Source organism: Hemiscyllium ocellatum, chromosome 31 (assembly GCF_020745735.1).
Source record: "Hemiscyllium ocellatum isolate sHemOce1 chromosome 31, sHemOce1.pat.X.cur, whole genome shotgun sequence".
NCBI classification, from domain to species: Eukaryota; Metazoa; Chordata; class Chondrichthyes; order Orectolobiformes; family Hemiscylliidae; genus Hemiscyllium; species Hemiscyllium ocellatum.
In genome coordinates this window covers 50,347,005-50,371,174 of record NC_083431.1, presented here as the reverse complement: position 1 = coordinate 50,371,174, position 24,170 = coordinate 50,347,005, and the positions used below count along the sequence as shown (strand labels likewise).

The window sequence follows — 24,170 nt, the reverse complement described above, 5'->3', positions numbered from 1 at the left end:
TCTTGCTTTTTAAAGACTGAAAGGTAATTTAATCAGGGTGTTTGATACGGTTAAAGAATTTCATCAGATAAATACTGAGATTCTACTCGTTCTGGTGGTATACTTCAGAAAAGGAAGCAAAAGTTTAAAATTAGAGGTCAGCTGTTCACAAGGATGTCAGGAAGCACCTTTTCATACAAAGATTAGCTAACATTTGAAACACTCACCCCTGAAAAGACCACGGAACTAGACAGTTTTGAAAGTTCCATTTGAGGGAGACTGACAGAGCTTTGCTGGGTAAGGATGCGAAGGTACATGGATTGAGATACAGATCAGTCACAATCTGATTTGAGAGAGAGCAGACTCTGTTCTTATGGCCCTTTCTTCATAGCACAATCTCCGAGGATTTGAGGGGCCACTCACTGTGGCACTGCTCTGAACCAGATCCACAGTGCGGCCACCTCCTTCCCGGACTGGCACCCAGAACTGGTTAGCATACTCAAATCGCAGCCTGACCTAAAGCTCAACAGTCTCCTCCTCCACTGACTCTGCTGTCACCCAAGTTAACAGCTCAGTTTCCACACCAAAACTATTTCTGCAGTACTTCAAAATAAGAGATTGAGTTCTCTTTAAAATTAATTTCCCACAACTTTTAAATCCCAGTGCTCATTAAATAAAGCAAACTGTAACACGTTCGAGCTCTGCCCATCCAAGGTCTTGGCTGATAGTTGACACAAATCAAGTCATTTTCTCCTGACATTAGGACCAAGTTCTTACCAAGGAAACATGTTTTGCAGAGATCCATGTCTGGACACTGCAGACACCGGTAGCGATGCCAGGGGGCAATTTTATGACACCCGTCACAGGATATCTCCACATTCAGCAAGTCACAGTAACGTGCAACAAACATGTGCATCTGTCACAAAACACAAACAAATTGGTCATTGAGTGTTCCAGGCATTTTCACATCATTGGTGGCCCCTTCGGAAACAGTGGAAGCTGCTAGTGTCAAGCAGAAAGACAATATTGAGAAAAAAATGCATGTACGCAGAATAATCCTGCACAGAAGGTAATAGAAAGTCGCCAAAACAAATAAAATATATCCAAGTTTTCTTTTGGAAAAGAAACATGTCGTTTTTACTCCATTCAAACAGAAAGCCCATTAGACAGTGTATTCTATTCCCACATTTAATAAATATTTAACACAACATTAAAGAATTTTCATAAACCAGAGTTTTTTTTTTCTCTCAGTTAAACATGAAGTGAGGCATGCCAGTGACAAACAGTCGGCAAACCGAGGGATACACTGATCTTACTTACCCTTCTTTTCTCCTCAGCAGTTGCATTAGACATTCTCTCGTACCATACCCGGAGCTGTATTCCATCTTGACATTCCTCCATCCACTCTTTGTTACACTCATAATCTGCAATCTCATCCTCTTCACTCCACTGGCTAAACAAATACAAGGCTCAAATCACTTAGAGTCATAAGAGTCAGAGATGTTCAGCACGGAAACAGACCCTTCAGTCCAACTCGTCCATGCTGACCAAATATCCTATATAAATGTAGTCCCATTTGCCAGCATTTGGCCCATATCCCTCCAAACCCTTCCAAGTCATATGCCCACCCAGATGCCTTTTAAATGCTATAATTGTACCAGGCATTTCCCCTCCCCACATCTCGTCTCAGTCGATTCCCTCGAACTCAGCACCGCCCTCCTAACCTGCAATCTTCTTCCTGACCTCTCCGCCCCCACCCCACTCCGGCCTATCACCCTCACCTTGACCTCCTCCCACCTATCACATCCCCATCGCCCCTCCTCCATACCTTTTATCTTAGCCTGCCTGGCACCCTCTCCTCATTACTGAAGAAGGGCTCTGGCCCGAAACGTCGAATTTCCTGTTCCTTGGATGCTGCCTGACCTGCTGTGCTTTAACCAGCAACACATTTTCAGCTACTTCCTCTGGCAGCTCATCCCATACACACACCACCCTCTGTGAAAAGGTTGCCCCTTAAACCCCTTTTCAGTTTTTACCCCTTTCATCTCAAGCCTATGCCCTTTAGTTTTGGGCCCACCCATGCCCTTCATGATTTTATAAAAAGGGGCAGCATGGTGGCTCAGTGGTTAGCAATGCTGTTTCACAACGCCAGGCTCGATTCCAACCTCAGGTGCCTGCCTGTGCAGAGTTTGTACATTCTCCCTGTGTCTGCATGGGTTTACTCCTGGTGCTCTGGTTTCCTCCCATAACCCAAAGACATGCAGGTTAGGTGGATTGGCCATGCTAAATTGCCCATAGTATTCAATGATGTGTAGGTTAGGAGCATTAGTCAGGGTAAATGTAGGATAATAGGGGAGGGGAGTGTATCTGGATGGGTTACTCTTCAGAGGGTCAGTGTCAACCTGTTGGGCTGAAGGGCCTTTTTCCACACTCTAGGGATTCTATTCTAGGACTCTCCTTAAGGTCACCCCCCAAACCTCGAACGCTCCAGAGAAAACAGCCCCAGCCTTTTAAGCCTCTCCCTAGTAACAATTTGAAATGCTGCACTTTCTCCCTGGAGACCGAAGTAACAGTTTCCTCAGGTGTGCGGTCTGCTTCCTGAGCTCTACCCTACACAAACCCCAAACCCAACATATGCTGAATCTCACGTTTCAACCCCATTTTGAAACCACAAACCTTTACTCTACAGGTCATTCTTCTATAATGCGAGTTTCATCGACTGTAACCCGATTGGTGAACTGGGGAATGCTTTCTTTGAAAAGATGAACTCCCGTTGGCTATTAGGCGATTCCTTCCCCAGTTACCTTAAGTCCATTCCTGGTGTTTACTTCTGTAACCTCCTGTGGCTCTGTACTTTCCCTCATTGTGAAACCACCTCCAACTGCTCTCTCCGTAACCTCCTCCACTCCCAACTCTGTGTCACTTCCTTCAGGCCCCCTCCTCTCCAGCATCCATAAACCTCGCCCTGCCTTTGTAAATCTCCACACTCCCTACTTTGGTGACCTCCTCCAGTCCCTACAATGTTCCTAAGCTTGGAAACCTCCGCAAGTCCCAACAATCCTCCCAACCCCTCTAATCCCTTTCATCACCATGAACTTCACAATAACTGAAGCCAGAATTGGTTCCAAGTGGCGAGAATAAAACCTCTATCTTAACCCTAACCCATACACAGTGGAGTTTCTTGGATTGTGCTATTCTCTATAGACTGTCACTCAGAGGATTGTAGGAGCAGGGAAGCCTGGGTACAGACTGTTGTGATCTGTACTATAACTCAGTGAACTCAGAAACTCCTTAAAGTATTAAATTTATTGTATTACCTCAATAAAATATATGATTTTAACATTTATCTAGACTGTTCTATTCATTTTCGTTTCAATTTTTACTGATATTCTGGTGATTCATTCAACTTTGTTTTCCCCATAGGCGCCAGTATTTCTATTGCACAATCTTCTATAACATGAGTTCAGAACTATCACACTATAGCAGAACAGACTGTACCTGAAGCAAATCTCTCACCCTGTTCTGTACAAAATGACCCTCCCAAACAATGTATCCGTTACAGAAACCCACTTTGTTACCACCATAGACACTAAATTCCCCAGGATTCCTGCTTGTACCAAAACCCCCTAATTTTTACAATTCCCATTAACTCAGTACTTCATCCTCACTGACCTTTATTGAGGTACACACAGGATTCAAAATTCTCTTTGTCCATTGAACCTTTAGGGTCCTTTCTTGTTCCACTTCAAGTATTATTTCCAGCCCTAGCTCCTGGATCACAACCTAATCCTTTATCTTTCGCCTTCACTCCTCTTCTCCAACCTGCCAACGCTCTGCTAGAAATTTCAATTATTATATTCTGGAATCTCCTCCCCACCAACTACATTTCCTCCTGCTTCCAAAGACTTCTTTAAATCCTGTTCAACCACATCCTTAGTCCCCAACCCCTTAATCCCCACTGTCAGAAACAATGGTTAGTGGCTGATCTCATAGCCATGCAGAATCCAACTGTACAGTCCTGACACTTTGAGCAATTAAACCTCAAATCCAGTGTTGTGATTCAGAACTGCACCAAGTTGATTTCTAAATAGAAGACCACATCAAGATAACATTGATATCACATGAAAAACAACAATGGCTTATGACAGTGCCTCATGCTTTTTAACATTAAAGCTCATGTATACAAGGTGCATGCATGACCACCTGCTGTTGCGCTTTCCTATTGTCCTGCTGATTAGCAGAATGATAACCAAAAGTATAACACAGAAACCAATGATAGTGAAGCATATGTCATCCACAAAAAACTGGGATCAACCCGGAAATATACATATCTGTTTTGCCTAGCAAATCTGTTCAAAACCATGACCACATTCACAATTTTATCATTTGAATTTGCTTAAATATCCATCTCACATAAAGGCCTTCTTCCCTACTCCATATATTAAGCAGATACTCAGAAAATCAACAGAGGTACTTTGTGATATTTAAACATATAGCTAGACAGCCTTATCAAGGCGCAAGCCAGGCAAAGGTTGCTGTGTCTGAAATCTCGATCCTTTTAAGTACTCATATTTCAGCCAATTCAGACCACACTAAGGTTGTACTCACTGTATTACACTGTCATGGATACTGATATTTTCTTGTGACATTGCCAGTAAAAAGTCAGGCAGCTTGATTTCATCGAAGAAGGGCATATCCAAGGGCTCCCAGCCCATATCAAGCAGGTGAAGTAGACAGGTCTGCACACAGGACAATGCTGGGAGCAGAGACCTAAAACAATGAAGTACAAAACAAAGGAGAGAGAGTATTCACTATGAATCTATTCAGGAAGCTACGCAGCAAATTTACACATTACGAACAATAAGAATCATGACCAAATTGATGGGGAGCAGCATTTCACAAGTGAGAGAGAGGAAGAGCTGCACAGTTTACCTGCATTCATACTACATCTAGGTACCAACTGCAAACAAACTAACCAAGAAAGAGAGAGGAAAAGAAAGGAGGGGCATTAACTTAATCTTGAGCACAGATTTCCTTGGAAATGCATTTTTTTTAAAATTGAAGTTTACAAGCAAGTTTTAATGCTTTCCACTTCCTCTTATTGCGCTTTGCAATCCTCTCATCCAGGTTTCAGCCTTATTCCCACAGTCAAAGTATCTAAAAATGTTATAAGTAATGGCGCTCGTGAATGACGATTCAGAAAACATGGCAATGTTGACTGCAGACCAAAGCCTGAACATTGTACACTGATCCATCCCACTATGCCTGAGATTTGGAGAGATCTCGGAACCTTTTTAGACAGCCTTATCCTGTAGAAAGTTGCAAAAATAAATGAGTCGTCGCTGGAAAAAGAAGTCACCAGTCTGAGATAAAATAATTGAACTGCTCCTTCTGTCAAGACAACAAAATAAATTTGCCCACAACCGTATAAGGATTAGTGGCTGATCTCAGCCATGCAGAATCCAACTGTACAGTTCTGACACTTTAAGCAATTAAGCCTCGAATGCAATGTTATGTGATTCAGAACTGCACCAAGTTGACTTCTAAATACAAGACCACATCAAGATAACATTGATATCACATGAAAACAGCAATATTTTTAACTAATCTGATCTTAGTCCAGCTACATTATCGTCAATCACCAGAGAATCAATTTCAAAATCCTCTTGACTCCAGATCTTTGCCCTCTATAACATTTTTGACTGTTTCAGCGGTGGCAATATGTACTTTTCACAGGGATTTGCTCTATCCTGTTTCTCTTGAAGAGATGTGTTGTAAACCTGATGCCTTGATATCTGCTCCACGGAAAGCAGAGTAAATAGTTTGGAGTTTTTCATAACGAAGACAAAAGTAGTGGGTGGAGTCAGCTCACACAGACGCAGGGTTTTAAAGTTTGCCTTCAGTCGTTGAAGTTGGGGTGGTTGGAGTTGAAACTGCTAGATGCAATTCTCTCTCTGCTGCTGCAAAGGCTGGAGTTCTCTCTCTCATTCATTCTTTGGGAGTTCCTTCTCCAGGACTGGAGGAGGTAACAAGGAAGGGAAATTGGTTTGGCTGAATTCGCCAAGAGTGTGTTTATAGGATCCTGCATATTGGAACAGTCGATGAGCAGTAGTTAAATAATATACTATTTTGTTAAGTATTTCGATAGAGATAAAGTTATACCTCTTTTAGTTTGTATTTCAACTATTGGTGTATGAACAAAGTGTACTTTGCTTAAAGTAGTTTGACCAATCAAATCACATCTGGGATGCAGCACCTCACACTTGCTTCTAAGAAAGATAATAGTTAAGGTCTAGGCTACCTCCTTAATTTGTACTGAGGGGGTTTGGTTTGGTTCATAACACAAGCAATGGTCCTGTACATCACAGAAGCTATGACTACAACTTCCCAGTACCATTGATCCACACAACATTCTAATGGACACCCTGACTTTGGAACATGGCCACCACCCAACACTCATGCTAAGCAAACAATGGCTGCAGTTGTGCATCTAGTCAATGTTTCAGACACCAGTGGGATAACTCAGTGGGTCTTTTCTTGTCTGCCATCTTCACATGTCCATTGTTCCTCCTTCCATGGTTATTCCTTGCTTGGACTAGTATGTCAGACCCTTCAGCACACCGTATCATCTCTCTCAATACCTCCTGGAAACACTTGGGCTCTTAGCTTTTGGAGCAGCCTTCCATGTGGGGCCTAGTCAAAGATCTTACTGAAGTCCGTGTAAACCACATCAACTGCCCTACTCTCATCAACAAGGTTAGTCACCTTTTTAAACAATGCAATTAATTTAGTCAGACAGGATCTCCTTTCACAAATCCATGATGGCTATTGATCATTAATTCCTGCCTTTCCAAGTGTTGATTAAACCTCAGAACTTTTTTCCCAGTGATGCAACTGGTGCGTAATTATTTGGCCTATCTTTATTGCCATTCTGAACAATGGAGCTACATTAGCTATGCTCCAGTCATCCGGCACTCCAGCTGTGGCCAGTAAAGTATTAAATATCTCCACCAGGGCCCCTGCGATCTCCTCCCTTGCCTCCCACAGCAGCCCAGAATACATCTCATCAGGCCCTTATGTACCTTTGTGCCCATTAAACATCTAAAATCATCCTTAGTAGTCTTAAGTTGTTTTAGTACATTACAATTACAACTAATGGGCCTGCACGTTACTTCTCTCCATCCAAAGTGCTCAAGACACAAACTCCTAGGTCCTTTAGCCAGTCAGTAAATTAAACCTGCCGAGGGCTCGACTCTCCTTCAGCCAACCTAGATTTGAAGTGCTCATTGTTTGCTGTGTCTGGACAGAATATGAAATATGCTCTGCAAGACAAATCTAGAAACAAAAAATGTAACAAGTATGGCCAACGAGAGACTTAAGATGCAAGAATTAAGAGGTTATGATTGTCAGAAAACACTGAATAGACCCAAGCTCTATTCTCCAAAAAAGATAAGGTAACCTAACAGAATTGTGAAAGTGTTTGGATGGCTAAACGTAGAGAGGAGGTTTCCATCATGTGGGGAAACTACCATCAACCTAAAATGGTGACCAAACATCCAAAGGTGTCGCCTGGAGGGGCCACTTTATTCACACTGCATCGTGGAACCTGCTGCCACATGAAGTAAGTGATGCAAATATGGATGCTTTCAAAGGGAAGCTAGATAGATACATAAAAGAGAAACTAAAGAAATATTTACAAATTAAACGGGAGCTGATGGCCTAGTGGTATTATTACTAAACTGTTAATTCAGAGATCCAGGTAATGTTTTGGGGATCCAGGTTCAACTCCTGCCATGGAAGATGTGGAATTTGAATTCAATAAAGAGATTCTGGATCAGTGGTGCTGGAAGAGCACAGCAGTTCAGGCAGCATCCAACGAGCAGCGAAATCGACGTTTCGGGCAAAAGCCCTTCATCAGGAATAAAGGCAGTGAGCTGGAAGCATGGAGAGATAAGCTAGAGGAGGGTGGGGGTGGGGAGAGAGTAGCATAGGGTACAATGGGTGAGTGGGGGAGGGGATGAAGGTGATAGGTCAGGGAGGAGAGGGTGGAGTGGATAGGTGGAAAAGGAGTTAGGCAGGTCGGACAAGTCTGGACAAGTCATGGGGACAGTGCTGAACTGGAAGTTTGAAACTAGGATGAGGTGGGGGAAGGGGAAATGAGGAAACTGTTGAAGTCCACATTGATGCCCTGGGGTTGAAGTGTTCCGAGGCGGAAGATGAGGCATTCTTCCTCCAGGCGTCTGGTGGTGAGGGAGTGGCGGTGAAGGAGGCCCAGGACCTCCACGTCCTTGGCAGAGTGAGAGGGGGAGTTGAAATGTTGGGCCACGGGGCGGTGTGGTTGATTGGTGCGGGTATCTCGGAGGTGTTCCCTAAAGCGCTCTGCTAGGAGGCGCCCAGTCTCCCCAATGTAGAGGAGACCGCATCGGGAGCAATGAATACAATAAATAATATTAGTGGATGTGCAGGTAAAACTTTGATGGATGTGGAAGGCTCCTTTAGGGCCTTGGATAGAGGTGAGGGAGGAGGTGTGGGCACAGGTTTTACAGTTCCTGCGGTGGCAGGGGAAAGTGCCAGGACGGGAGGGTGGGTCGTGGGGGGGGGGGGGCGTGGACCTGACCAGGTAGTCACGGAGGGAACGGTCTTTGCAAAGGCGGAAAGGGGTGGGGAGGGAAATATATCCCTGGTGGTGGGGTCCATTTGGAGGTGGCCGAAATGTCGGCGGATGATTTGGTTTATGCGAAGGTTGGTAGGGTGGAAGGTGAGCACCAGGGGCGTTCTGTCCTTGTTACGGTTGGAGGGGTGTGGTCTGAGGGCAGAGGTGCGGGATGTGGACGAGATGCGTTGGAGGGCACCTTTAACCACGTGGGAAGGGAAATTGCGGTCTCTAAAGGAGGAGGCCATCTGGTGTGTTCTATGGTGGAACTGGTCCTCCTGGGAGCAGATACGGCGGAGGCGGAGGAATTGGGAATACGGGATGGCATTTTTGCAAGAGATAGGGTGGGAAGAAGTGTAATCCAGGTAGCTGTGGGAGTCGGTGGGTTTGTAAAAAAAATGTCAGTGTCAAGTTGGTCATCATTAATGGAGATGGAGGGGTCCAGGAAGGGGAGGGAGGTGTCAGAGATAGTCTAGGTAAATTTAGAGTCAGGGTGGAATGTGTTGGTGAAGTTGATGAATTGCTCAACCTCCTCGCAGGAGCACGAGGTGGCGCCAATGCAGTCATCAATGTAGCGGAGGAAGAGATGGGGAGTGGTGCCGGTGTAATTATGGAAGATCAACTGTTCTACGTAGCCAACAAAGAGACAGGCATAGCTGGGGCCCACACGTGTGCCCATGGCTACCCCTTTGGTCTGGAGGAAATGGGAGAATTCAAAGGAGAAATTGTTAAGAGTGAGGACCAGTTTGGCCAAACGAAATGAGAGAGTCGGTGGAAGGGTAGTAAACATTTCAACTCCCCCTCCCACTCTGCCGAGGACATGGAGGTCCTGGGCCTCCTGCACCGCCGCTCCCTCACCACCAGACGCCTGGAGGAAGAACGCTTCATCTTCCGCCTCGGAACACTTCAACCCCAGGGCATCAATGTGGACTTCAACAGCTTCCTCATTTCCCCTTCCCCCACCTCATCCTAGTTTCAAACTTCCAGTTCAGCACTGTCCCCATGACTTGTCCGACCTGCCTAGCTCCTTTTCCACCTATCCACTCCACCCTCTCCTCCCTGACCTATCACCTTCATCCCCTCCCCCACTCACCCATTGTACTCTATGCTACTCTCTCCCCATCCCCACCCTCCTCTAGCTTATCTCTCCACGCTTCAGGCTCAGTGTCTTTATTCCTGATGAAGGGCTTTTGCCCGAAACGTCGATTTCGCTGCTCGTTGGATGCTGCCTGAACTGCTGTGCTCTTCCAGCACCACTAATCCAGAATCTGGTTACCAGCATCTGCAGTCATTGTTTTTACCTCTTCAATAAAGAGAGCCTGGAATTAAAGAATCTAACAATGCAACCATTGCCAATTATCAAAATAACCCACCCGGTTCACTAATGCCCTTTAGAGAAGGAAATCTGTCAATCTTATCCAGTCTGACTGATGTGTGGCTCCAGACCCACAGCAATGTGGTTGACTCACAACTGCCCTCTGGGCAACTAGGGCTGGGCAATAAATGCTGGCCCTGGCAGTGACATTCACATCCTGCAAATGAATGCCAGGAAAAGGTGGCCGTGATGGCCAGCAGACCACTTGGGGTCAAGAGGTTATTTCTATGCTGAGTTTGAAATGAGACGAGGACAAACGCACAAATTCGAAGATCTGTATCTAGCACATTGCTAAAACCCAAGAATGGAAAGAATTATCTTCAAAAGATTTAAGGATCTTAGTGTTAAAGAATATGCTGGGGTTTTTTTTTCCTGATTTGTACTATTTGACAATGATTAGAGCTGGCAATGTATTAAACAACAAATCACTTAGCTCCACAAATCTTGCAGCTATGGTTAAGTGCATACTTTTCCAATGACATGCATCAGTGGGATCCAACTAACAGTTTGAAAGGAATGGAAAGTGTCTGGAAAGGAGGCAAGGAAACCCAGAAAAGGGATTTTCAAGCCATCAAATTCCAGGAATTGAGGATCTATGTTTATGCAGCATTCATCCTAAATACTGGGCACAGCAGCCAAAAATTCACAAACAAGTAAAAACGTTTGAGCCAAGACAAGGGGGACACCAAAAACAACAGTTGCATCACTCACTTATTCAAACACAGAAAACAGGAGAATTCAACAGCAAGTAAAGAATGCAGAGCTGCTCAGAAAGAAGTATCACGCAAGTACCACCCTCTGCTCTGACATGCTCCAAAAGGCCAATTGGCTTGCTCTGAAGTACATGGAAAAATGAATAAATACAACAACTGATTGAATTTTAGCATTGAGTAGATTGGAGAACCTACCGGTCCTTCTCAGAGTTAAACTGGCGGACAGCATTAACCAGCAGCAGCACCAGGTTATAGTAAGCCTGCCGCAGGTCATTCCATTGCTTCTTTCCACAGCCCTCCAGTTGCTGATGATAGCTGCAGACACAAAGACAGAGTTAGAAACGGTTTCACTGTTGTTATATGATAAAATAACATATTAATAAAGCCACATGAGCATTTGCAACCACCAGAGAAAACATTACTTATATGTCATAAGAAGAACTCCAGATTACCTTCATGTTAAACTGATCAATTACATCATTTATATGGTACCTCTAACACAATAAGAAGTCCAAAAGGATTTAATCAGAAGTTTTATGGAATAAAACTGACCAGCCCCAAAAACAAAATTTAAAGCAGGTGCCAAAAAATTTGGACAAAGTGTGAGGTATAAGAAACATCTCAAACATGAGATAGGTTGAGGTCTAGCAACAGAATTCCAGAGTGTACAGCCTTGCAATCAGAGGCAGAGCCGCACTGAAAATTGGAGATGTACAAGAGACCAGAATTATAGGAGTAGGCACCATATGGGAGTTGGGTTGTGAGGCTGGAAGATATTACAGAGATAGGAAAGGTTGGAGGCATTTGAAAACAAGATGAGAATTTTTTTTTCTACAATTGGTGCTGCTTAACAGGAAGCCAACGTAGGTCAGTGGGCACAGAGGTGATGGATGAATAGGACTTGGCATGAGTTGTGCAGCAAAGGTTTTGATGCACTTTAGGAGGTGAAAAGTGGAAACAACATTCATTCCAACTTCCTGAACACACATTTTTGTTCAAATCTAAGTTGAAGAAAATAAGTTCCGTGCAAAAGTGAAGGAGGAAGAAAAGAACAGCAATGATATTTATTCGCAAACTCATGCCAAATATGATCTCCATTGCAAGTGGAGATTAAGGTTTAAACCTAAAATGTAAAAAAAAATTTCTAAAGATTGATCATGCTCTCTTACAGTTCAGAAAATATTCACAATATTCGCTCTCTAGTCCAGGAGTTCCCAATGTCCTCTCAGTGGTACAGGGGCTGCTTCAAAATGCAAGTCACAGATGCACAACCTTGCAATCAAGACCATGTAAAGGGATAAACCAGAGCCCTCACATCAGCTTCACACAAGCAGACAGGCTCCCGAGTGCACAGAACAAGTTGTAATAAACCCATACAACAATGAAATAAGATTTATGTTACAGCTACAGGAGACAATGTGATTAGATTTTCAAAACCTGAGGAGCTGCAAATAAAGGCGATCCAGCCAAACGTGGTGTCTGGGACTGGAATGAAGCTGCCCAGCTTGGAACCAGACATCACGACATTGTTATTTCATCAAAAAGCAGAGCCATTCTCTTCATTCATTGTTTTGGTGGGGGTTGGTGAAAATAGGTTGGTACACGGACACTGGAACTTTTGCTTTACTTAAATATGCTACAAACCAAAACCTTTGAGAGCTACTGCTCCAATCCAAGTATTTTTTTGGACATTGGAAACAAGTTGAGAGAGCTCCTTACCATCATTCGGAATAGAAAGCTTGGATTTCTCAGATTATTGCGATCAGGAGCATAACTGCACACTGCACTAACTGTACTATTTACCAAGAGATCAGAAAAGCGGTACCAGTTCATTATAAACAAGGACTTCGAGGAAGCTTTGCAACATTAACTCAGGCAACCAAAGCAACACACAAAACCCATTGAAGTATCTTCATATTTTCCTCATAATTCACATTTTCCATTTACTTTGATGTCATTTGTAAATTTGGAAATAATACATTTGAGTTGAGAGTGTGGAAAAGCACAACTGGTCAGGCAGCATCCGAGGAGCAGGAGAATCGACGTTTCGAACATAAGCCCTTCATCAGGAATGAGGCTTGTGGGCCGGCGGGGCTGAGAGATAAATGGAAAGGGAGGTTGGAGCTGGGGGTAAGGTAACTGGGAATGTAACAGGTAGATGAAGATGATAGGTAGGAGAGGATGGTGGAGCAGATAGATGGGAAACGTGATGGACACGTCAGGCAGTGCCAAGTTGGAGGCTTGGGACTGGATAATGTGGAGGAAGTGGAACAGAGGAAACTGCTGAAATCCACATTGATCCTGTGTGGATGCAGGGTCCCAAGGCAGAATATGAGGCGTTCTTCCTCCAGGCGTCAGGTGGTGAAGTTTTGATGATGGAGGCGGCCCAGGACCTGCATGTCCTTGACGGACTAGGAGGGGGAGTTGAAGTGTTCAGCCATGGGGATCACATTTGATCCACATATTCAAATAATCCATGTGGATTTTGAATAGTTGGGGCCCAAGTGTTGTGGCACCCCATTAGACACAGCCTGCCAATCTGAAAATGGCCCATTTTCACCCATGGCCCAGAGCAGCAGAGCTTTGAAAAGTTGGTGGCTGGGGCTGGACTGGGCCTCGGACTGTGAACTGATCACTTTGGGAGAAATACAAAAAAATCAAAAGTGCAACATCACAGGGAAACATTAGTTGATGAGTACTTTGTTCATTTTTCTTTCATGATTCAGGTAATTTGTTAGTAATTGCAAAGTTCTATTTGGCAAGTTTATTGGAAGTAATAAAATCTATTGGGAGTTGTAGAGTTTATAAAATATAAATTAAGCAAAAATAATAAGTTAATTAACTCAATTTGGATGGCAGGTCAGATGACGTGTCATGACTACAGAATATGGTAGCGCCTGGGCACTGGTATGATCCAGGGCAATGCTGTCTGTCGTGAGGGTTAGCAGATTGAGGAGCTTCGGCTCAGAGCTGGACATTCAACTACAGGCAGTGCAGGGGCAGGGGAAGTTACTTGGACACTTTTCTCTAGGATGAAGTCACACCCCTGAGGATAGTGTCTTCTGATTTAGTGAGTGGTTATGGACAGGAAGGTGTATCTACAAGTAGAACAGGTAAGGAGAACAAGGAGGAGTTGAGAAGCCTCAGACCTTGCACATGCCCAACAGGTTCAAGGACACATGGACAACGTGCATGGACAAAAGCAGGAGCTACAGGCTGGAAGAGCAAACCGAACATGGTACTAAGGTAAAGGAAGGCATTCACGTGGAGGGAGTCAACAGGAATATAATGTTAAGATGAGACAGTACAAATTATACAGTGTCCTTCATAAGAGAGATCACTCAGCTATGCTACTTTCCTGATATCACGAATTGCTGCAACAGAGAAAGATGACCCAGTATCACAGTCGATATAAAGAACAAAGAAAATTTACAGCCCAGGAACAGGCCCTTCGGCCCTCCAAGCCTGAGCCGATCCAAATCCATTGTCTAAACCTGTCGGTCAATTCCTAAGCATCTGTATCTCTCTGCTCCCCACCTACTCATGCATCTGTCCAGACGCATCTTAAATGAAGCTACCGTGCCTGCCTCTACCACCTCTGCTGGCAACGTGTTCCAGGCGCCTACCACCCTCTGTGTGAAGTACTTGCCGCGTGTATCCCCCTTAAACTTTCCACCTCTCGTTATTGAATCCTTCACCCTGAGAAAAAGTTTATCTCTATCCACCCTGTCGATACCCTTCATGATTTTGTAGACCTCAATCAGTTCCCTCCTCAATCTCCTTTTTTCTAATGAAAAAAACCCTAACCTACTCAACCTCTCTTCAGAGCTACCACGTTCCATACTAGGCAACATCCTCGTAAATCTTCTCTGCACCCTCTCCAAAGCGACCAGAACTGTACACAGTATTTGAAATATGGTCGAACCAATGTTTTGTACAATGTTAACATGACCTGCCACACAGACACCGTTGATACAGGTGGAACTAGGAAAGTCGGTGTGAGCAACTACCAGTTAAAATAAAAAATAGGTCGTCAGAGGTCATGATCTCTGCATGAGAAAATTGACAATAAATAAAATTAGAGAATAAGTGTGGGTGGCTGTAAGACTGGGGAGAGAGAAGTGGATGTTGGTTCATGAGACACTGGCAGTAGTACTAGGGAATGTGGGAGCTGTACCGTTCGGATGATCTTCATCTGATTTTTCTTTCGCTAAGTTGGGAAGTTCCGTCATTATAACAGCTCAAGTTGCACAACCTGATTGTGTTTCTCCTTTAAAAGGATAGGAAAGGCTTTTGTCGCACTTCCAGTAAGCAATTTAAAGCAACAAGGACTTCTGTTTGCTGGGTCAAATATTACCCTTTACACATTTCAGTTGTAAATGGGAACTGTGCTTGACACTGTCTGGGGATGGCCTGAAAGTTATTGCTGTTGCGTTGGTGTACAGAGTACGCAGTTGGGACAGTCTTTACCACAGAAGATCAATATTCCAGCGAGGTGTATAACTAAAATAGCAGAGAGAGCTTCAAACAAAATTGGGGGGGGGTTCCAATTTTGGGAAGTTTCCATAAATTAAGTAGAAAACACTAAGAGAGCATGCTGAAACTGGCAATGTCGTAAAGGACAGGAATAATTAATAATCTCATAGTAAGGTTAACTCCAGGTAGTAGTGATCATATCATCTTGGAAATTCACATTCAATCTGAAGAGAAAAGTAGATTTAGTACGAATATTTTGAACTTTAAGGCATGATTATGAAGGCATGCTGGCTAAAGTGAACTGGGAAAATAGGTAAGGGGTAGTTCACAAAAGATACTGTGCCAGGCATTTAAGGCACTGTTTCAAAATACTTAAATAATATACATTCCAGTAAGGAAGCAGCACCTGTGGACAACTGAGGAACTTTAAGAGAGTATCAAACTTAAGGAAAATATTGATAATTTCAAGTTCCAAGTTAGAAGATTTCACAGAATATAAAGAAATGGTTAAAAGGTTAACAAAGACGGAGAAATTGGAGTGAGAGAGGAAGTTAGCTAGAGTTTCTACAGCTAGATGAAAATGGAGAGAGTAAGTTAAGAAAATGAGAGTAGTGTCTTGGAGTGTATGCCTGGGAAAAGTAATAATAGAAAACAGAAATATCTCTCAATCGTGAGTTACAACAATTTCCAAGCCTCAAACCGGGTCACACATAGTCAGAGTTCAGGATACACTGCCCTAGGGTGTTAATAGAAGTGCTTGCTAATATAGCAATTCACTGGTTCAGACATGACAGTACAGTGATAAGAAACTCAATAATCCAATCTAGGTCTGTCATATTCCTATCATTTACTTTCCCTTTTAGCATCAAAGGAATTCCAGAGTCAATGATTTTTTTTTAAAATGTGGAGTTGACAATATTTAAAAACTAATTTTGTTTCATTAGACTTCAGACTCCAAATTCTCCAATAAATTTTTATATTTGAAAATACTTCATGATTTTACTAACAGGTCACGCTAAACCAAACCAAAATCACACTTCGAGGGGAAAGCACTTAAAATGTCCTTCTCTTTTCTTTTCATCCTTGTTTTTTACTTCCACGTTCCCCAAGGCATGTATCTCCAGAGAAAACAATATTGCATTGAATGATGTGTGACATCAGGAAAAGAGAAAGGGGGTTAAGCACATCTGGCTGAGAAATGATGAATGGCAATTTTATTAGATTTTTAACAAAATGCTTATAATAAAATGCATAGAAAAGGCAAGCTTCTTTGGCAGCCAACTCCATCTGCCGTCACTCTTATACACACACCCCACACACATGGTCTCTATCTGCATGAATACACACTATCAAAAAATTGGTAACTTGCTTATATAAAGTACAAGGACTATTCTGAATCAAATCAAAACAAAACAAAATCCTAAAATGGCTTTTACATCAATGGGTGGCATAAGTACATATGTGACAACGAACTATAAATAAAACTAACTTCCAATGCACGGCCCATGGTGTATGTACTTTGGCTGGAGTGAGTGAAAGCAATGTGCAAACAAGTCAAAGAAATCAGAAGATGCACATTCAGTTTCCAGCCTGTGCCTTGCTGGCCAGTTGCAGTGGCTCAGTAAAGACATACTGTTCAATACATTACTCCTCAGCTGAAACAAAGCAGTGAATGGGGGCGATTAAAGCAGGTTTCTAGTACCCCACAGTCTCTTACCCCCAATGCCTGGAAAACCTGAGAATATGCATCAGTCAAGGACGAAACTGGGCTCAGATGATACATTCCTACAGTTAACTGAACTGCCAACAGTTAATAACATGATTCCCACAATGAAAAGCAGACACAAAGATGACAGCATCCTAGAGCTAAATCATGTGAAGAGTCTAATCTATGCTTAATTTGGTTACCTGCATGTGAATACAAGGCTAACTGCTTGTGTAACCTAAAACACTCCAACTGCCACAATAGGAAGTTATTTACAAAGACAGCACAGTACATTTCTGGTTAAATTTAAAAACGCCAGTGTCTGGCAGTGAAATCAGCAATGTTTTAAGATGCTGAAAAATGTGTTGCTGGAAAGGCGCAGCAGGTCAGGCAGCATCCAAGGAACAGGAGAATCGACGTTTCGGGCATAAGCCCTTCTTCAGGAATGAGGAAGGCGTGCCATATAGGCTAACAAAAGGTAGGGAGGAGGGACTTGGGGGAGGGGCATTGGGAATGCGTTAGGTGGAAGGAGGTTAAGGTGAGGGTGACAGGCCAGAGTGGGGGTGGTGGCGGAGAGGTCGGGAAGATGATTGCAGGTCAAGAAGGCGGTGCTGAGACCCAAGGTTGGGACTGAGATAGGGTGGGGGGAGGGGAAATGAGGAAGCTGGAGAAATCTGCATTCATCCCTTGTGGTTGGAGGGTTCCTAGGCTGAAAGTGAGGCGCTCTTCCTCCAGGCGCCGTGTTGTTATGGTCGGACGATGGAGGCGGCCAAGGACCTGCATGTCCTTGGTGGAGTGGGAGGGGGAGTTAAAGTGTTCAGCCACGGGGTGGTTGGGTTGGTTGTTGCGGGTGTCCCAGAGGTGTTCTCTGAAACGTTCTTTGAAACTGATCTCCAGCATCTGCAGCCCTCACTTTCTCCAATATTTTAAGATGTCAAAGCAGAGTCATCAAAGAAGCTTATTCTAGTGTCATGATTCTTACATTTTCATTATGGCCTCGTTTTGCTTCAATTACAACAGTCTAAGAATAGACTGAAATTTCAAAAAGGGGATGAAGCAGAGGAACGTGGAAGCTTGTGTATACAAAGCTATGAAGGCAGCAGGGCAACTTGAGAAAGTGGTTACAAAGGTATGCAAGTTCCTGGGCTTTACACGGACATGGATTAAACCAGCAGGGAAGTCCTAATGAACACTTACAAAACACTGGTTCAGACTCAATTATGAGTCTTTCTACGGAAGACAGAAAAGGAACGGTCCCAGGGATGTCAGACTTCAGCTATGAGGATGGATTGGTAAAAGCTGAGGTTGCTCTCCTTAGCACGGACAGAATTAAAAGGCAATTTGATAGAGTTCTTCCTGACACACGGATTCATGACAGAGTAGGTAGAGAGATGAGTTAGAGAAGCCGGTGTTGGACTGGGGTGTAAAAAGCTAAAAATCACAACACCAGGTTGTAGTACAACAGGTTTATTTGGAAGCACTAGCTTTCGGAGCGCTGCTCCATCATCATCAACAACCTTCTTGGTTTATAACTACCTGATGTAGAAGCAGTACTTTGAAAGCTAATAGTTCCAAATAAACCTGTTGGACTATTACCTGGAGTTGTGTGATTTTTAATTAGGTAGAGAGAAACTGCTCCAGTTAGCAGAAATGTCAAGAACCAAAAGAGGTAAGAATCTTTTTATAAAAAATACAGTAAGTGGTTAATTCTGGTATATAGTAGCTCAGTGTAGTGGAAGCAGATTTAATTGCAGCTTTTAAAAGGGAATTGACAAAGCACATGAAAGGAGTACAAATGTTGGGATATGGAGAAAATATGGAGAAATAGTAGTAGTCAAGACACTCTTCTAAGGGAATGGTCTCTTGCGGTGCCCAACCAACCTACGATTGATGCTTAGATCCTTGAGCCTGTTCTGTCACTCAATTGGATAACTAACCTATAACAATGTAATTTACCTGCACTGATGTCACATACCTGAAGTGTTTTCAGTTACAAATATCGATTGATGTCAGCTTTGAAACTTCCAAGTGATCTTGAATATCCTTTGAAGGCAATTGTCCCAGATTTTTGTAGCCCTTTGGGCAAAGTACACTCTACCATTCCTAGCTCTAATTTTAAACTAAGGCCTCTAATGCTCTGGATTCCTCCATGAGGGGGGTTAATCTTTCTTCAACTACTGCAACAATATCCTTACTATTCTTAAAAATGCACTACGGTGACTTTAAAGAACAAAGAAGATAGGAGGATGCAAAGCATTGATCCTCTGCACTTACCACCTTGTTTCTGATAAAAATTCCAAAGTAAATCATACAAAGTTTATATTTACTCAACAGCAAATAGAAAATACAGATAAACAACACTGACAATTCGTTAATAAATAGCATATCATCCAATGGGACCCCTCAAGATAAGTAACCACACCTGCAATGAAAACGTCCCAAATGCTTTAAATTAGAAATCACATTTTTGGTTGCTTAATCATTGTGGGATATGGTTTAAGTTCAAAAGGTCAAGTTTAATTGCTTACCTGGTCAATTCCTTCTGGCAGGCTAATACTTCCTGTAAAAAGAGAATGCAGAAGATCTGGAAGATATGAGGTTGCCCAAGTGATTGTAGGCATTCAATGACTGCATGCAGAACATCAGTGATGCTCTTGGCCTGGGCCTTCCTCATAGACAAAACCTGTAAGACACTGTAAAGGATTTCTATTGTTATGATTGAAGCTGCTTTTTGTCAGTACAAAGTGCTTCACTGTTCTCACTCAACATAGATCACTGTACACCTAATACCAGGACAGAATGCTTGCTGCATTGCCATCCTCATGTAATGTGAACACACATAAATATTGGCAAAGTTGAACACAAAAGAATGTAAATATGGTGTACAGCACAACACTTTCTTACAACTGTAACAAATCAATGGATCAAATATGATGTAGTGCACCACCTAGTTCCAAGGCAGTGTCTGCCCCACTTGTTGCTGAATAGCTTGTGATCCCCTCAAATCACTCTCCTTCCTGACTGCGCAATGGGTATTGGACCTCTATTGGGTACATCCCCATGAGGTTCTTCCTCAGTGCGGCTGAGTGACAACATGCATCACATGAAACATTCCATTTGTACACTAAAAGTCTCATATAAAAATTAAAGACCTCAAAGATCTGCTGGCACATCAAAACCTAATGGTGGCCAAGAGAGCAGTGATCAATGGGCTCCTACCCAGACCTTCAATTTTTGTCACTTTGGAATTCAGTGGGACTCAAGTTACAAGTTCAATCATTCTCTAGTTGGATAGCTTTTACAAAGAGCCAGTACAGGCATGACGAGTTAAAGTGGCTTCTTTCTTCAGTGTAAGAATCTAACATCCTCTAAATCAACAAACCTCTTAGTTATTCTCAACAGTTTCAGCTTATTCTCAACAGTTAGCTGGCTTTGTTTATCACATTGAACTGCTCATGAATGCAAGTTACTATTGGCCAACAGCATTCACGTTTGTGGTCAAATTAACATTTGCAAATCAGAGGAATTTGTATTGTGCCTCAAACATAAACTCTTATCCTTAGTATCTAATTTATATCTAGAAGCGGGCACAGTCATGAAAACACAGGCAGCTCTCCCCAGCAGTTTGATCTTATGACCAAAGCTACCATGAAACTGCTAATTATCTCCCTTTCTTCCATCTGTCTTCTCCCCCTCCAGCCCCTGTAATGACTGCTTCTGAAAGACCACCTGAGTACAATCTCTGAAAGCAGCATTATTATACTGCACCTGTGGGTTGCTAAATTAAGTTTAGATTAAAAGAGAAAAAACATCAGTTTCAGTTTATATTTCCTTCTATTTTCCCGCTTAACCACTAAATTACCTACTGACATTCTCCTTGAAATGCAAATGAGCCTTACTTTGTGTTATTCACCCGCTCTCTCCCTGTAAACCTGCACAATTTTCCTTTTCAAAAAACAGTTTAACTTCGTTTAGAGTCATAGACTGTACAGCACAGAAACGGTGCTTCAGTCCAACTCGTCTGTGCCAACCAGGTATTCTACAGGAATCTGGTCCCATCTGTCAGCATTTGGCCCGTATCATTTTCATGTACCCATCCAGAGGCCTTTTAAATGCTGTATTTGTACCAGCCTTCACCACCTCCTCTAGCAGATCATTCCATACACGCACTGCCTCTGTGTGCGCTTTTTGAGTGCCTGGATTGAACCTGCCTCCACCACACTCTCAGGCAGTGCACAGCACATCTTAACAACTGACTGCATGAGCAAGTTTTCACTCATTTATTATGCTTCTTTATCCAATTACTTTAAATCATTCTGGATTCTTTCAGGAGTGTAATTAATCTATGCAGACCCTTCATTACAGTAAGTACCATTTTCAGATTTACTCTCCATTTTCTCTTTTTAGATTACTTACAGTGTGGAAACAGGCCCTTCGGCCCAACAAGTCCACACCAACCCGCCAAAGTGCAACCCACCCATACCCCTACATTTACCCCTTACCTAACACTACGGGCAATTTAGCATGGCCAATTCACCTGGCCTGCACATCTTTGGACTGTGGGAGGAAACCCACACAGACACGGGGAGAACGTGCAAACTCCACACAGTCAGTCGCCTGAGTCGGGAATTGAACCCGGATCTCAGGCGCTGTGACGCAGCAGTGCTAACCACTGTGCCACCGTGCCGTCCAAGGAGGGCAGTTCTAAACCTGTCCAATCTATCTTCATACAAGGTCCTTTGGTTGAACATATAAAGACCTATCCCACTTACCTTTCAGAAGAAATGTTGGAATCTTTCATGAAATCTAAAATGTTCTTCAAAATTGGATATTTGTCTTGGATGAGGACCATTTTAAATTCCTCCATGGACCTGAGTGAAAGTAGCCGAAGTCGACCTTTACCGAAAGCAGGCTTGGCTTTTGAGCTGAATGGGGAAGGAAGATCAACATAAGGAGAAGCAAAATTCTCACTGGGCGTTGTGCTCACTGAAGAAGTGGGACTCTCATTTTGGGGTGGGACAGCATTATCAAGATCATCCCTTGAAGCTGTGGTATCCGGGATTGCTTGTTGGGGCTTTTCTGCCGCTGTGCTCTGTGATGATGCACTAAGATCCTGGGATACTGTGGACTCGGAACTAACATGCTGTGCCGGTGAATCGGTGACCCTGGCCAAAACCTCGTTCGGTTCTTGCAAAATATCAACCCTCTTAAAATCAGATGAAGATCCAGCGATTTTTGTTGGGAAAGGTGAAAACTTTAGTAGCAACAAGCTCTTTTCAATCCAGTTTTCATCTACAAGTTAAAAAAAACGTTATTTGCATCTTTAAATTTATGCAATAATTGAAATAAAAACACATTTTAAACAGATTACAAACAAAAATTTTACACCACGTCAAAAATCGATTTCTGAATATCATCCTCATGCACAGACAAAAGATAACTTATTCCACAAACAAATCTCATTGACTAAATATTTTATTAAAACACTTATTTCATATTTTATTAAACAACATGCTTAATTTTACTCAGAAAAAGACCTCAGCAAGCACAAAACTAAATGACGCACAGGAACACAACTTGACTTCACAACCAATCTGGAACATTGTACCACAAAGGGTTACACTTGATGTGACATCTTGCACTGATCCAAGATTACTGTGAGGCCAGTGTATTTAAAAATCCTCACTATTAGAAATGATTAAGAATGGTTTTTGCTTAGCTGTGAAGTAAAGGGATGGTGAAAACTAATAGAGAAAGGAAACAACGAAAATCATGAAGTACACTTCAAACATTTTCTCGCTTTTACCATGTCAGAGCAATAACAAGATTAAAAACTGTTCATTATGCATGATTTGACCACTACTCCTTTGGATACCTATGGATAGTAAAGAATTGAACACCAACTAGCCACCAAGTGACATGATCAGCTGTCACTTGTGCCCATACATGGACAAAGGAGGACACCAATTTTACTGGGACAACATATCCATCTTTGGACAAGCCAAACAGAGACATGCATCGGAATTCCTGGAAGCCTACCACTCAACCCAGAAACTCCATTAACAAACATGTAGAGTCAGAGCCCATATACTAACCACTAAGAAACAAAACTGGAAATGATACCACCCATCTCAGCACACCAGAATAGATAGACAGAAAGTGGGATAGAACACCAACGCTTCACCAGAGGCTCGTTGATGATGTTACCTAGTATGGCGATGGAAGATCTGCAAATAAACTTACCAGCTCAGCGAGCAAGTCAACAACCTCATTTATGACCTGAGCAACAAAGTTTCTCAAGAACTTCAAATGTTATTTCTTATATTGCAAATATTTACAACACAGGCAAATCTGCTATATGGCAAGCTATCCCAGCATTTAAATTGTTGATAAATAGTGTTAACGGATGAGGACTCAACAGAGATCCATGCAGAACACTATTAGTCACATCCTGACACACTGACTGGGTGGCAGGAGACAATTTCCTAACCATATCAGAACTCTACTTTTAATTTCATGAGCTTCAAACCTAGCTATCAAACTGTTACAGACATAGAAAACATTTCAGATATTTCCCCTATTTTCACTAGGTCAATAACTTCTTTAAAAACTGAAAGTTTCATCAGACATAACATTTTCTTTAAAAATAGACACTGGATCTGATTAGCTAGAAAGAACAAAGAAAATTTACAGCCCAGGAACAGGCCCTTCGGCCCCTCCAAGCCTGAGCCGATCCAAATCTACTGGCTAAACCTATCGGTCAATTCCTCAGCATCTGTATCTCTCTGCTCCCCACCTACTTATGTATATGTCCAGACACACCTTAAATGAATCTACCATGCCTGCCTCTATTACCTCTGCTGGCAATGCATTCCAGGCACCCACCACCCTCTGTGTAAAGTACTTGTCACATGTATCCATCCTTAAACTTTTCATCTCTCACCACGAATACGTGAGCTCTCGTTATTGAATCACTCACCCTGGGAAAAAGCTTATCTCTATCCACCCTGTCTATACCCTTCATGATTTTGTCGACCTCAATATGGCCCCACCTCAATCTCCTGTTTTCTAATGAAACCTAACCTACTCAGCCTCTCTTCATAGCTAGAACCTGCCATACCAGGCAACATCCTCATAAATCTTCTCTGCACCCTCTCCAAAGGGTCCACATCCTTTTGGTAATGACCAGAACCGTACACAGTATTCTAAACGCAGCCGAACCAATGTCTTGTACAATTTTAACATGACCTGCTGTTATACTCAATACCC

At 42.8% G+C, this 24,170-nt stretch overlaps 1 protein-coding gene across 3 annotated transcripts in view; it reads right to left on the bottom strand.

Annotated features, from left to right (window-relative positions):
- zzef1 (zinc finger, ZZ-type with EF hand domain 1) overlaps nt 1–24,170 on the bottom strand; it is a 240,311-nt gene that overhangs the window by 97,335 nt on the left and 118,806 nt on the right. For all 3 annotated transcript variants that reach the window (XM_060848324.1, XM_060848326.1, XM_060848325.1), the window contains exons 29-34: nt 21,674–22,193; nt 19,430–19,594; nt 10,916–11,035; nt 4,588–4,749; nt 1,300–1,432; nt 757–895 (exon numbers count right to left, since the gene is read on the bottom strand). In XM_060848324.1, coding sequence (XP_060704307.1) covers nt 757–895; nt 1,300–1,432; nt 4,588–4,749; nt 10,916–11,035; nt 19,430–19,594; nt 21,674–22,193 — 1,239 coding nt within the window. The remainder of the gene's footprint in view (nt 1–756; nt 896–1,299; nt 1,433–4,587; nt 4,750–10,915; nt 11,036–19,429; nt 19,595–21,673; nt 22,194–24,170) is intronic.